Here is a 14863-nt window from a genome sequence, read left to right on the forward strand (position 1 = left end):
ACCCATGCAACAGGTACATTGTAGATTTCCTACTTTGTACACATGCTACAGGTACATTGTAGATTTCCTACTTTGTACACATGCTACAGGTACATTGTAGATTTCCTACTTTGTACACATGCTACAGGTACATTGTAGATTTCCTACTTTGTACACATGCTACAGGTACATTGTAGATTTCCTACTTTGTACACATGCTACAGGTACATTGTAGATTTCCTACTTTGTACACATGCTACAGGTACATTGTAGATTTCCTACTTTGTACACATGCTACAGGTACATTGTAGATTTCCTACTTTGTACACATGCTACAATGTGGGTGTAATTTCCAGAGAAACTGAATACTGACCATAATAAATGTTACTAGATAATAGTTACCTTTGACAAGACAATCTTTTGCCAATAATGAATAAATTTGTTAAAATAGGAAACTTTTTATCAGTGATGATGAACCGATTTATGACTTTACTATTTTTCTATTATGGCCCTTTCCAGAGGGAACTGTTCTCCTATAGTGTTGTCTGATGAGGTATAGTCCCCGAGTCGAAGACGAGAGGACTATACCTTGCCATACAACACTATAGGAGAACTGTTCCCGAGGGAAAAGGCCATAATAAATTTAGTACGTCACATGACATTCATTATGACGTCATATATTTGGTAGCGTGCTCTTTCCAGGGAGACTATACTTTGGTATAGTTCCCATAGTCAGGTATAATCTCCCGTAGTCAAGAAGGAAAGGAAACTGTCGCAAAATAGATCATGGCTGTTATCCAATCGCATTCCTAGTAATTATCATGTGATGTACTAAAATATCTGTAGCAATGTTACCACATTCCTATAATATCAGTAGCAATGTTACCACATTATTATAATATCTGTAGCAATGTTACCACATTACTATAATATCTGTAGCAATGTTACCACATTACTATAATATCTGTAACAATGTTACCACATTACTATAATATCTGTAACAATGTTACCACATTCCTAAAATATCTGTAGCAATGTTACCACATTACTATAATATCTGTAGCAATGTTACCACATTACTATAATATCTGTAGCAATGTTACCATATTCCTAAAATATCTGTAGCAATGTTACCACATTACTATAATATCTGTAGCAATGTTACCACATTACTATAATATCTGTAGCAATGTTACCACATTACTATAATATCTGTAGCAATGTTACCACATTACTATAATATCTGTAACAATGTTACCACATTACTATAATATCTGTAGCAATGTTACCACATTCCTAAAATATCTGTAGCAATGTTACCACATTACTATAATATCTGTAGCAATGTTACCACATTACTATAATATCTATAGCAATGTTACCACATTACTACACTTGAACGCCAGACAATTATATTACAATCACACTTATTTAAAGACTTTATCAGCTTATATTTATCTGTGTTAGAGTGCGCAGGACTAATATAACATTTCATAAAGATTGTTCATAAAGATCTTTCATGACAAATACAGTACAGGAGAGTTACAAAGTCAGTTAACTGGTGAGTAATACATACAGTACCTACCTAGTACCTTCCTCACTTAATACTTGTATACATTGTGTGGTGCTAAGACAAAATATCACAGATATGCTTCACTAATCGGACGGAGCATTGAGTCATCATAAGGCACTATGTGTCTATATACAGACAACTTTGTCACTTGGGTTACTGGTATTTTGCATATCCAGTTACTTACAGTAAGATAATTCATTATAGATAACAGTAAGACACCTCATTACCAGTCACTTACAGTAAGACACCTCATGACCAGGCACTTACAGTAAGACACCTCATTACCAGTCACTTACAGTAAGACACCTCATTACCAGTCACTTACAGTAAGACACCTCATTACCAGTCACTTACAGTAAGACACCTCATTACCAGTCACTTACAGTAAGACACCTCATTACCAGTCACTTACAGTAAGACACCTCATTACCTCATTACCAGTCACTTACAGTAAGACACCTCATTACCAGTCACTTACAGTAAGACACCTCATTACCAGTCACTTACAGTAAGACACCTCATTACCAGTCACTTACAGTAAGACACCTCATGACCAGGCACTTACAGTAAGATGCCTCATTATCAGTCACTTACAGTAAGACACCTCATTACCAGTCACTTACAGTAAGGCACCTCATTACCAGTCACTTACAGTAAGACACCTCATTACCAGTCACTTACAGTAAGACACCTCATTGCCAGTCACTTACAGTAAGACACCTCATTACCAGTCAATTACAGTAAGACACCTCATTACCAGTCACTTACAGTATGAAACCTCATTACCAGTCACTTACAGTAAGACACCTCATGACCAGTCACTTACAGTAAAACACATCATTACCAGTCACTTACAGTAAGACACCTCATTACCAGTCACTTACAGTAAGACACATCATTACCAGTCACTTACAGTAAGACACCTCATTACCAGTCACTTACAGTAAGACACATCATTACCAGTCACTTACAGTAAGACACCTCATTATCAGTCACTAACAGTAAGACACCTCATTACCAGTCACTTACAGTAAGACACCTCATTACCAGTCACTTACAGTAAGACACCTCATTACCAGTCACTTACAGTAAGACACATCATTACCAGTCACTTACCAGTCACTTACAGTAGGACACCTCATTACCAGTCACTTACAGTAGGACACCTCATTACCAGTCACTTACAGTAAGACACCTCATTACCAGTCACTTACAGTAAGACACCTCATTACCAGTCACTTACAGTAAGACACATCATTACCAGTCACTTACAGTAAGACACCTCATTACCAGTCACTTACAGTAAGGCACATCATTACCAGTCACTTACAGTAAGACACCTCATTACATCACACAGTAGACACCTCATACAGTCACTACAGTAAGACACCTCATTACCAGTCACTTACAGTAAGACACCTCATTACCAGTCACTTACAGTAAGACACCTCATTACCAGTCACTTACAGTAAGACACCTCATTATCAGTCACTAACAGTAAGACACCTCATTACCAGTCACTTACAGTAAGACACCTCATTACCAGTCACTTACAGTAAGACACCTCATTACCAGTCACTTACAGTAAGACACATCATTACCAGTCACTTACAGTAAGACACCTCATTATCAGTCACTTACAGTAAGACACCTCATTACCAGTCACTTACAGTAAGACACCTCATGACCAGGCACTTACTGTAAGACACATCATTACCAGTCACTTACAGTAAGACACATCATTATCAGTCACTTACAGTAAGACACCTCATTACCAGTCACTTACAGTAAGACACATAATTACCAGTCACTTACAGTATGACACATCATTACCAGTCACTTACAGTAAGACACATCATTACCAGTCACTTACAGTAAGACACCTCATTACCAGTCACTTACAGTAAGACACATCATTACCAGTCACTTACAGTAAGACACCTCATTATCAGTCACTAACAGTAAGACACCTCATTACCAGTCACTTACAGTAAGACACCTCATTACCAGTCACTTACAGTAAGACACCTCATTACCAGTCACTTACAGTAAGACACATCATTACCAGTCACTTACAGTAAGACACCTCATTATCAGTCACTTACAGTAAGACACCTAATTACCAGTCACTTACAGTAAGACACATCATTACCAGTCACTTACAGTAAGACACCTCATTACCAGTCACTTACAGTAAGACACCTCATTACCAGTCACTTACAGTAAGACACCTCATTACCAGTCACTTACAGTAAGACACCTCATTACCAGTCACTTACAGTAATACACCTCATGACCAGTCACTTACTGTAAGACACCTCATTACCAGTCACTTACAGTAAGACACATCATTACCAGTCACTTACAGTAAGACACCTCATTACCAGTCACTTACAGTAAGACACCTCATTACCAGTCACTTACAGTAGGACACCTCATTACCAGTCACTTACAGTAAGACACCTCATTACCAGTCACTTACAGTAAGACACCTCATTACCAGTCACTTACAGACACCTCATAAGACAGTAGACACCTCATTACCAGTCACTTACAGTAAGACACCTCATGACCAGTCACTTACAGTAAGACACATCATTACGAGTCACTTACAGTAAGACACCTCATTACCAGTCACTTACAGTAAGACACCTCATTACTAGTCACTTACAGTATGAAACCTCATTACCAGTCACTTACAGTAAGACACCTCATGATCAGTCACTTACAGTAAGACACCTCATGACCAGTCACTTACAGTAAGACACCTCATTACCAGTCACTTACTGTAAGACACATAATTACCAGTCACTTACAGTAAGACACCTCATGACCAGTCACTTACAGTAAGACACCTCATTACCAGTCACTTACAGTAAGACACCTCATGACCAGTCACTTACAGTAAGACACCTCATTACCAGTCACTTACAGTAAGACACATCATTACCAGTCACTTACAGTAAGACACCTCATGACCAGTCACTTACAGTAAGACACCTCATTACCAGTCACTTACAGTAAGACACCTCATGACCAGTCACTTACAGTAGGACACCTCATTACCAGTCACTTACCGTAAGACACCTTATGACCAGTCACTTACAGTAAGACACCTCATGACCAGTCACTTACAGTATGACACCTCATTACCAGTCACTTACAGTAAGACGCCTTATCACTCAAACAGTAAGGCACCATTTTACTTGAATGAGTAAGGCTGAAGGTATAAGTTGTTTTTGTTTCTGTAATTCTAGCGTTCAATGATAAACAACTGTTTATTTCTGGGTAATATTAAATCTTTGTTATGAGGTCAGTTTCTGGTGATCATTCATAAAAAAAAATGATTTCTTGACAATAATCACAGTTTGTTTCCCTTGCGATGTCCAATCTGAAGCTGTATCTCTGCCAATGTCCAATTGAAAGGCAGCTGCCTCTGTGTCCAATCAGATTAGTGCCTACAATGTCCAATCAGAAGCTGCCTTCCTGTCAATATCCAATCAGATTAGCTGCCTCCCTGATGATGTCTACTCAGAAGCTGTTTCCATGATGATCACAGCTCTGTTTCTGCGACTGGATCTAAAAGCTGTGTGACGAGATCAGATGAAGATGGAGGTATCTCATTCAGCCAACATTTGTGTATGACTTCCAGGAGCTACAAGGACAAAATTCAGATTACAGACAGCAGTAGGATATAACAAATAAACCCGACTGATACAGGTACAGCAGGTTCATATAAACATATATTAGAAATGTTGAGTGGGACATATTGATATACAATTGTGCACACAATAGATATTTACTATAAAAGTATTATCGTACAAGAGAAGAAAAAAATCTCACTATCATATACTTACTTGGAATCCAATGCTTCCCAGCTGTCCACCCTCATAGAGCTTAGCCTTGAGGATCTCAAAGTTTTCTTTCCTGGCTGGAAGGAGGTCATGGAAGGAGAGTAAATGCATATCGGAGGTAAGTTTATGACAGTTGAGGATGTGTTTGTCATCCATTCCACTTAGCAGAGTTACCTCCTCCTCCTCCTCGTCCCCCTCCTCCATCTCCTCCCGACCCAAACGGCTGTCCACATGTGAATCCTGATTGAGAGGTATGTAAGAGACTTGAGGAATTCCCTTCCTCTCTAGAGGGATGGGCATATCAAAGTCGGAGTCCTTCATAGCCACATGTCGGGGTATGGGCTCCAGGCTTTGTGACTGAGAATATACCCTATCTATATACAACTCAGCGTCAACCACCACTGATGCTTGATTAACCATTGGGGAAACATGAGGTATAGGGGTAGGGTGGATACTCTCTGATTCGTCCATAGAGGAAGGTTGGTTGAGCATGGCTTCACTCCCAGAATGACTGTTGAACGAGTCTTTGGATAAGATATTGGTAGTTGGTGACAGGAGTCGTGGTGAAGGACTCCTGTCCTCTGGTAGTTCACGAATGATCTCGTCCAAAGCAAGTCTGTTTGGACGTGACCTGCCCCTTTTTTTATTCCTCAAGTGTTGGTCCCGACGAGAAACGTGAGCTGTAGGAAAGATGCCACCTGACAGAGGCTTGTCTCGGATTTTCTTTTGAGGCAAATGAAAGAAACCATTGGATTCTAAATGATCAAACAGTTTTTGATCATCTGTTTGATTATCAATTAGTTCTTCATTTACTTCCTTTACTTTTTCTTTGTCTTCATCAGCATCTATTTCCTCCTCAAGTTTTTCCTCTCCGTCAGCTGAGATCACTGATACTCGCAGAGGAACCCCCTTCATGGTCAGTTCACGATATCGTTTACTGGCTACAAGAGGACTGGCATGTTGATTGTTGGGTTTAACCTCTGGCTGTGGTTTTGGCCTCCTGAGGGGAGTTTTAAGCCGGTTTTGGACAGATCGTTCAGGTGTTGTAGCTGGAGGACTTTTTAGACGATTGTATCCTGACTGACCAGGAGTTGGCGGTCTATCTTCAACTGATGAGAAAGACATGGATTGCCTATGTCCTGTTCGTCCCGGCGTTGGAGGCCTATTCTCAGAGGATTTGAAGCTAGTTTGTGGTGGAGACACAGGCCTATTGTCATAGACTTGGTCCTTGAATGCTTTCTGGTCTATACTCATGACAGTAAGTGGAGCAGCCGACACTTGAATGATCCTTGATTTTCCCTGAGAATTCATGAAATCATCCTCTAACATTTCCTCGTCTGACACGTCATTATGAAAGTCTCGATCTCTCACAACACTATCCACTACTACATACTCTGAGGGAACATTGTCCTTAGTAACCATATCTATCCCATCACCGGGGCTAATGGCCATGTTTGCACTTCCTGTGCTAAAACCAGTAATAACAAATGCTTTCTCAGACATTTGCAACTCGCTATTGTCTGTGGGTTTCTTTAAGGTGTTACGAAACGGTTTCCTTTGTAAGCGCCGGTCCCTGTGATCAGGATAAGCAGAGTCGTCTGATGAAAAGTTATAATGCTGGTGATGTCCATAAACATCTGAAGAAACTTCACTACTCTCACTGTCAAAACCACTGTCCACCACTTTGGCCTTATTTTGTATTGTCCTTCGCAGGAGGACTTCCTTCGACGGTAGATCTGGGTCCCTCCCAGTTTGTTCATCAATATCATGGTCTGCTTGAGACGACAGAGAGGTAAGTTCACCACTGGTGAGTGATGCGTCGGCTTTTTTCAGACGTATACTGGAGCCAAGACTACTGGTACTGTCATTACTGCTGAAGCTGTGGTATTTACGGATACCAGTAGTGTGACCTTCACCTTGATCACTTGGTCGCTGTGGTGATGTATCACTAAACCTTTGTGGGAACGTATCATCCAGATTTTCTTTGGGAATATCACCCAGTCTTTGAGGAGACGTATCAACTGAAGTTTGTGAGGGCATATCATTCTCATCACATTTTTCTACTTCAAGGTTCATATCTTTATTCAAATCTTGGTGTTTGTCAACTTGGCTACCCTGAGTTTGAAGTTTTTTAACATTTGCATATTTTATTTCCATTTCTCGCTTTTGTCCCCGTTTGGAGTCTCGTTGTAGAGGAAACACATTGGGCATATTTCCTTTAGCCAGGGCCCCTTTAAGAGCCTTCCTAGCTCGAGCTCTCTTGTGAGCTGAGATTTCTGGGTTGATTACTGGTTCTGGAGTTGGTGCAACAACAGGTCTGTCAGTTTTGGAAAGTTCTTTAGATTTTGGTGCTCCTTTGGTTTGCGTAGTCAGTCTATCTAGAGATTTTGATCGTGAAAGTTTTTCAGATTTTTCCTCTTTTAATATTTTAGCCTTTAACTTTTTGACAGGCTGAGACTTGGAGAGGTCGTTGGATGGCTGTACACAATTGTTGGCAGGCTGAGGCTGGTCTTCCTCCTCCATGCTCTCTGCCTGCTCCAGAATCTCCTGTAGCCCTGAACTGGTTTTGTGTAGAACCTGTGTCCCTGAGTAGGTTCTATGTACCGGTGCTCCCATGATCTGGGAACCGGAAAGCGTCCTATGAATACCTCCTCGCAGCTGTAACTTTTTAACATACTTCCCTTGTAACTCATCATAATAATCTACAAGTTCAAACTGAGAAGGCCCAGGTCCATCCTGTCTCCAGTAGGCTCCAGGTTTGTAGGTGCCATTAAACTTTGGATTCCAGTTATCACCTGGCCGACTAGAGGCCGAGTGGTACTCTAAAGAGTCTGTCATTCCTGGTAACTGACCGATCATTGTGTCAAAGGAATCCCTCTCCCCGCCCCCCTCAATGTCTATCATCTCTACAGGCAGGGGTAGGTTGGACCACATGGAAGAGCGTGAGTCTGTGGATACAGTTTTACGGAGCCCATGAGATGTACTGTACTCCATGTCACTGAGAATGCTCCACTGGTCACTTTGTTTGGAGGAGGAACGATGTAAATGTCGCTCCCTTTCGAATGTTATAGAGTTGGAGGAATCATTGCGAGCCATTAGAGCTTGTTTAGCCCTAAGTGGTCCATAGTCTATTTCCTCATCGTCTATTTCCTCTGCGTCGTCATCTCTGAATTCTTTGGATTTGAACAAAGACACACTTGTTTCTGCTCCAGTTAATGTTCTTATCAATGAACCCGGTTTAGAAAGCCATTTTTTACTGTCAATTTTTTTTAAACCTTTTGGTTTTGACTTTTTTGTTTCTGTAGCAAAAGCTTCAAAAGCTTGGTCCTTATTTTTAGATTTTTTGGAGGGCGTTCTTGGACGCCCTGGTGATTTCCTGCCTGATGATGGTCGCTCTGGTGATAAGGGACGTTCCTTAGATATCTTACTATCTGATTTGACTTTAGGAAAGCATGGATACTCCTCTTCAGGAGAGATAATGTTGGAATCTGGAGTACTTAGTCTGCTGGGATAATTGGTCTGTACAGAATTGAGGAACTTGCTGCGATTCATGTCAGGTGACAGTGTCCGTGACCGACTCTTATTAGACTGAGCTGACTGAGGACGACTTCGCGGTGACATACTGCGACTTCGTCGACCTATTTCCTCGATGACCTCACCAGGAGACTGTACCCCGGGGGGTTGTCTTCTCCCACAATACAGTAGGTCATCTTCCCCATCAGAATCACTATGATACACTTCCATGTATTCCTTAGCTTGATTGGCCGAGTTCTGAACAACAGGGTTATAAGCATTGGCTGAACTGTATGTTTCTGGAGTCACCTGCTTGTTCCATTGGTACTGCATACTGACAAAACGTTTTTCACACATCTTAGACACCACTTCTAGAGCTACCAACGCAAACGAGCGGATGTCTGGCAGAAAGAAGTGTCTTTTGTCCCCCAGGGTGGTGGTGTCAGTATTCTGGTGGATAGATCCATACATCTGGGAATCCTCAAAGTCTCCAATGGCTGCCCTCATCACCATGCTCTAAACACAAATAGAAAGTGTAAAATTAATAGCAAAGTCTGAAAAATAAGCTCTAATGCATGTAATACACAAGTGTCAATTTAAAGCCGTATCTTATTTACATTTTTTCGTTTTCCTTGATATGAATTTTTTTTCTGTTCGTTATTGGCAAATTTTCAGATGTCATAAAATAAACAAATATTTAAATGCTAGTCTTGAATACTTCTTTTTCTACCAAACACAGTTGTAAAGATATTATGTAACAGCATGCATGCTAAAATGTTTCTGTTTTGATAATACTGTTCTTATTTTACAATGCATGTATCTATCATTTCAACATCATTGATGAATTGTCTCCCTTTGACTCTATGTCGATATTTTCATGTCACTCAAGACATAACAAACTGAAGCAGATTGACAATGTTTATACTCCCTCCCCTCCTCCTCTTAGTAATTAAGTGACTGTAACTGTAGATAAAATAAACAAAGATTCTTAAAACAATGTAATCTGCCTATGATCTAGCTCCAGTATTAGGAATTGACAGGAGTCGACTCAGACAATGCTCTATACACAGAGGGGACAATAATGGAGGCACAGACTCAGGAGTCGACTCAGACAATGCTCTATACACAGAGGGGACAATAATGGAGGCACAGACTCAGGAGTCGACTCAGACAACGCTCTATACACAGAGGGGACAATAATGGAGGCACAGACTCAGGAGTCGACTCAGACAATGCTCTATACACAGAGGGGACAATAATGGAGGCACAGACTCAGGAGTCGACTCAGACAATGCTCTATACACAGAGGGGACAATAATGGAGGCACAGACTCAGGAGTCGACTCAGACAATGCTCTATACACAGAGGGGGACAATAATGGAGGCACAGACTCAGGAGTCGACTCAGACAATGCTCTATACACAGAGGGGACAATAATGGAGGCACAGACTCAGGAGTCGACTCAGACAATGCTCTATACACAGAGGGGACAATAATGGAGGCACAGACTCAGGAGTCAACTCAGACAACGCTCTATACACAGAGGGGACAATAATGGAGGCACAGACTCAGGAGTCGACTCAGACAATGCTCTATACACAGAGGGGACAATAATGGAGGCACAGACTCAGGAGTCGACTCAGACAATGCTCTATACACAGAGGGGACAATAATGGAGGCACAGACTCAGGAGTCAACTCAGACAATGCTCTATACACAGAGGGGACAATAACGGAGGCACAGACTCAGGACTGTCGACTCAGACAATGCTCTATACACAGAGGGGACAATAATGGAGGCACAGACTCAGGAGTCGACTCAGACAATGCTCTATACACAGAGGGGACAATAATGGAGGCACAGACTCAGGAGTCGACTCAGACAATGCTCTATACACAGAGGGGACAATAAGGAGGCACAGACTCAGGAGTCGACTCAGACAATGCTCTATACACAGAGGGGACAATAATGGAGGCACAGACTCAGGAGTCGACTCAGACAATGCTCTATACACAGAGGGGACAATAATGGAGGCACAGACTCAGGAGTCGACTCAGACAATGCTCTATACACAGAGGGGACAATAATGGAGGCACAGACTCAGGAGTCGACTCAGACAAGCTCTATACACAGAGGGGACAATAATGGAGGCACAGACTCAGGAGTCACTCAGACAATGCTCTATACACAGAGGGGACAATAATGGAGGCACAGACTCAGGAGTCGACTCAGACAATGCTCTATACACAGAGGGGACAATAATGGAGGCACAGACTCAGGAGTCGACTCAGACAATGCTCTATACACAGAGGGGACAATAATGGAGGCACAGACTCAGGAGTCGACTCAGACAATGCGCTCTATACACAGAGGGGACAATAATGGAGGCACAGACTCAGGAGTCGACTCAGACAATGCTCTATACACAGAGGGGACAATAATGGAGGCACAGACTCAGGAGTCGACTCAGACAATGCTCTATACACAGAGGGGACAATAATGGAGGCACAGACTCAGGAGTCGACTCAGACAATGCTCTATACACAGAGGGGACAATAATGGAGGCACAGACTCAGGAGTCGACTCAGACAATGCTCTATACACAGAGGGGACAATAATGGAGGCACAGACTCAGGAGTCGACTCAGACAAGCTCTCTATACACAGAGGGGACAATAATGGAGGCACAGACTCAGGAGTCGACTCAGACAATGCTCTATACACAGAGGGGACAATAATGGAGGCACAGACTCAGGAGTCGACTCAGACAATGCTCTATACACAGAGGGGACAATAACGGAGGCACAGACTCAGGAGTCAACTCAGACAATGCTCTATACACAGAGGGGACAATAATGGAGGCACAGACTCAGGAGTCGACTCAGACAATGCTCTATACACAGAGGGGACAATAATGGAGGCACAGACTCAGGAGCGACTCAGATCAATAGACTGCTCTATACACAGAGGGGACAATAATGGAGGCACAGACTCAGGAGTCGACTCAGACAATGCTCTATACACAGAGGGGACAATAATGGAGGCACAGACTCAGGAGTCGACTCAGACAATGCTCTATACACAGAGGGGACAATAATGGAGGCACAGACTCAGGAGTCGACTCAGACAATGCTCTATACACAGAGGGGACAATAATGGAGGCACAGACTCAGGAGTCGACTCAGACAATGCTCTATACACAGAGGGGACAATAATGGAGGCACAGACTCAGGAGTCGACTCAGACAATGCTCTATACACAGAGGGGACAATAATGGAGGCACAGACTCAGGAGTCGACTCAGACAATGCTCTATACACAGAGGGGACAATAATGGAGGCACAGACTCAGGAGTCGACTCAGACAATGCTCTATACACAGAGGGGACAATAATGGAGGCACAGACTCAGGAGTCGACTCAGACAATGCTCTATACACAGAGGGGACAATAATGGAGGCACAGACTCAGGAGTCGACTCAGACAATGCTCTATACACAGAGGGGACAATAATGGAGGCACAGACTCAGGAGTCGACTCAGACAATGCTCTATACACAGAGGGGACAATAATGGAGGCACAGACTCAGGAGTCGACTCAGACAATGCTCTATACACAGAGGAGGGGACAATAATGGAGGCACAGACTCAGGAGGTCGACTCAGACAATGCTCTATACACAGAGGGGACAATAATGGAGGCACAGACTCAGGAGTCGACTCAGACAATGCTCTATACACAGAGGGGACAATAATGGAGGCACAGACTCAGGAGTCGACTCAGACAATGCTCTATACACAGAGGGGACAATAATGGAGGCACAGACTCAGGAGTCGACTCAGACAATGCTCTATACACAGAGGGGACAATAATGGAGGCACAGACTCAGGAGTCGACTCAGACAAGCTCTATACACAGAGGGGACAATAATGGAGGCACAGACTCAGGAGTCGACTCAGACAATGCTCTATACACAGAGGGGACAATAATGGAGGCACAGACTCAGGAGTCGACTCAGACAATGCTCTATACACAGAGGGGACAATAATGGAGGCACAGACTCAGGAGTCGACTCAGACAATGCTCTATACACAGAGGGGACAATAATGGAGGCACAGACTCAGGAGTCGACTCAGACAATGCTCTATACACAGAGGGGACAATAATGGAGGCACAGACTCAGGAGTCGACTCAGACAATGCTCTATACACAGAGGGGACAATAATGGAGGCACAGACTCAGGAGTCGACTCAGACAATGCTCTATACACAGAGGGGACAATAATGGAGGCACAGACTCAGGAGTCGACTTAGACAACGCTCTATACACAGAGGGGACAATAATGGAGGCACAGACTCAGGAGTCGACTCAGACAATGCTCTATACACAGAGGGGACAATAATGGAGGCACAGACTCAGGAGTCGACTCAGACAATGCTCTATACACAGAGGGGACAATAATGGAGGCACAGACTCAGGAGTCGACTCAGACAATGCTCTATACACAGAGGGGACAATAATGGAGGCACAGACTCAGGAGTCGACTCAGACAATGCTCTATACACAGAGGGGACAATAATGGAGGCACAGACTCAGGAGTCGACTCAGACAATGCTCTATACACAGAGGGGACAATAATGGAGGCACAGACTCAGGAGTCGACTCAGACAATGCTCTATACACAGAGGGGACAATAATGGAGGCACAGACTCAGGAGTCGGACAGTCACAGGGACAAGAGCAGACTCAGGAGTCGACTCAGACAATGCTCTATACACAGAGGGGACAATAATGGAGGCACAGACTCAGGAGTCGACTCAGACAATGCTCTATACACAGAGGGGACAATAATGGAGGCACAGACTCAGGAGTCGACTCAGACAATGCTCTATACACAGAGGGGACAATAATGGAGGCACAGACTCAGGAGTCGACTCAGACAATGCTCTATACACAGAGGGGACAATAATGGAGGCACAGACTCAGGAGTCGACTCAGACAATGCTCTATACACAGAGGGGACAATAATGGAGGCACAGACTCAGGAGTCGACTCAGACAATGCTCTATACACAGAGGGGACAATAATGGAGGCACAGACTCAGGAGTCAACTCAGACAATGCTCTATACACAGAGGGGACAATAATGGAGGCACAGACTCAGGAGTCGACTCAGACAATGCTCTATACACAGAGGGGACAATAATGGAGGCACAGACTCAGGAGTCGACTCAGACAATCCTCTATACACAGAGGGGACAATAACGGAGGCACAGACTCAGGAGTCGACTCAGACAATGCTCTATACACAGAGGGGACAATAATGGAGGCACAGACTCAGGAGTCGACTCAGACAATGCTCTATACACAGAGGGGACAATAATGGAGGCACAGACTCAGGAGTCGACTCAGACAATGCTCTATACACAGAGGGGACAATAATGGAGGCACAGACTCAGGAGTCGACTCAGACAATGCTCTATACACAGAGGGGACAATAATGGAGGCACAGACTCAGGAGTCGACTCAGACAATGCTTTTTACACAGAGGGGACAATAATGGAGGCACAGACTAAGGAGTCAACTCAGACAATGCTCTATACACAGAGGGGACAATAATGGAGGCACAGACTCAGGAGTCAACTCAGACAACGCTCTATACACAGAGGGGACAATAATGGAGGCACAGACTCAGGAGTCGACTCAGACAATGCTCTATACACAGAGGGGACAATAATGGAGGCACAGACTCAGGAGTCGACTCAGACAACGCTCTATACACAGAGGGGACAATAATGGAGGCACAGACTCAGGAGTCGACTCAGACAATGCTCTATACACAGAGGGGACAATAATGGAGGCACAGACTCAGGAGTCACTCAGAACTATAACAGAGGGACAATAATGGAGGCACAGACTCAGGAGTCAACTCAGACAAGCTCTATACACAG

The 14863-nt window shown here is 43.4% G+C and overlaps 1 protein-coding gene across 2 annotated transcripts in view; it reads right to left on the reverse strand.

Annotated features, from left to right (window-relative positions):
- Positions 1–4091: 4091 nt before the first annotated feature.
- LOC138319325 (uncharacterized) overlaps positions 4092–14863 on the reverse strand; it is a 63320-nt gene continuing 52548 nt past the window's right edge. For both annotated transcript variants that reach the window (XM_069262401.1, XM_069262400.1), the window contains exons 5-6: positions 5410–9435; positions 4092–5207 (exon numbers count right to left, since the gene is read on the reverse strand). In XM_069262401.1, the coding sequence (XP_069118502.1) occupies positions 5106–5207; positions 5410–9435 (4128 nt within the window). In that variant the 3' untranslated portion in view covers positions 4092–5105. The remainder of the gene's footprint in view (positions 5208–5409; positions 9436–14863) is intronic.

Source organism: Argopecten irradians, chromosome 3 (genome assembly GCF_041381155.1).
Source record: "Argopecten irradians isolate NY chromosome 3, Ai_NY, whole genome shotgun sequence".
NCBI classification, from domain to species: Eukaryota; Metazoa; Mollusca; class Bivalvia; order Pectinida; family Pectinidae; genus Argopecten; species Argopecten irradians.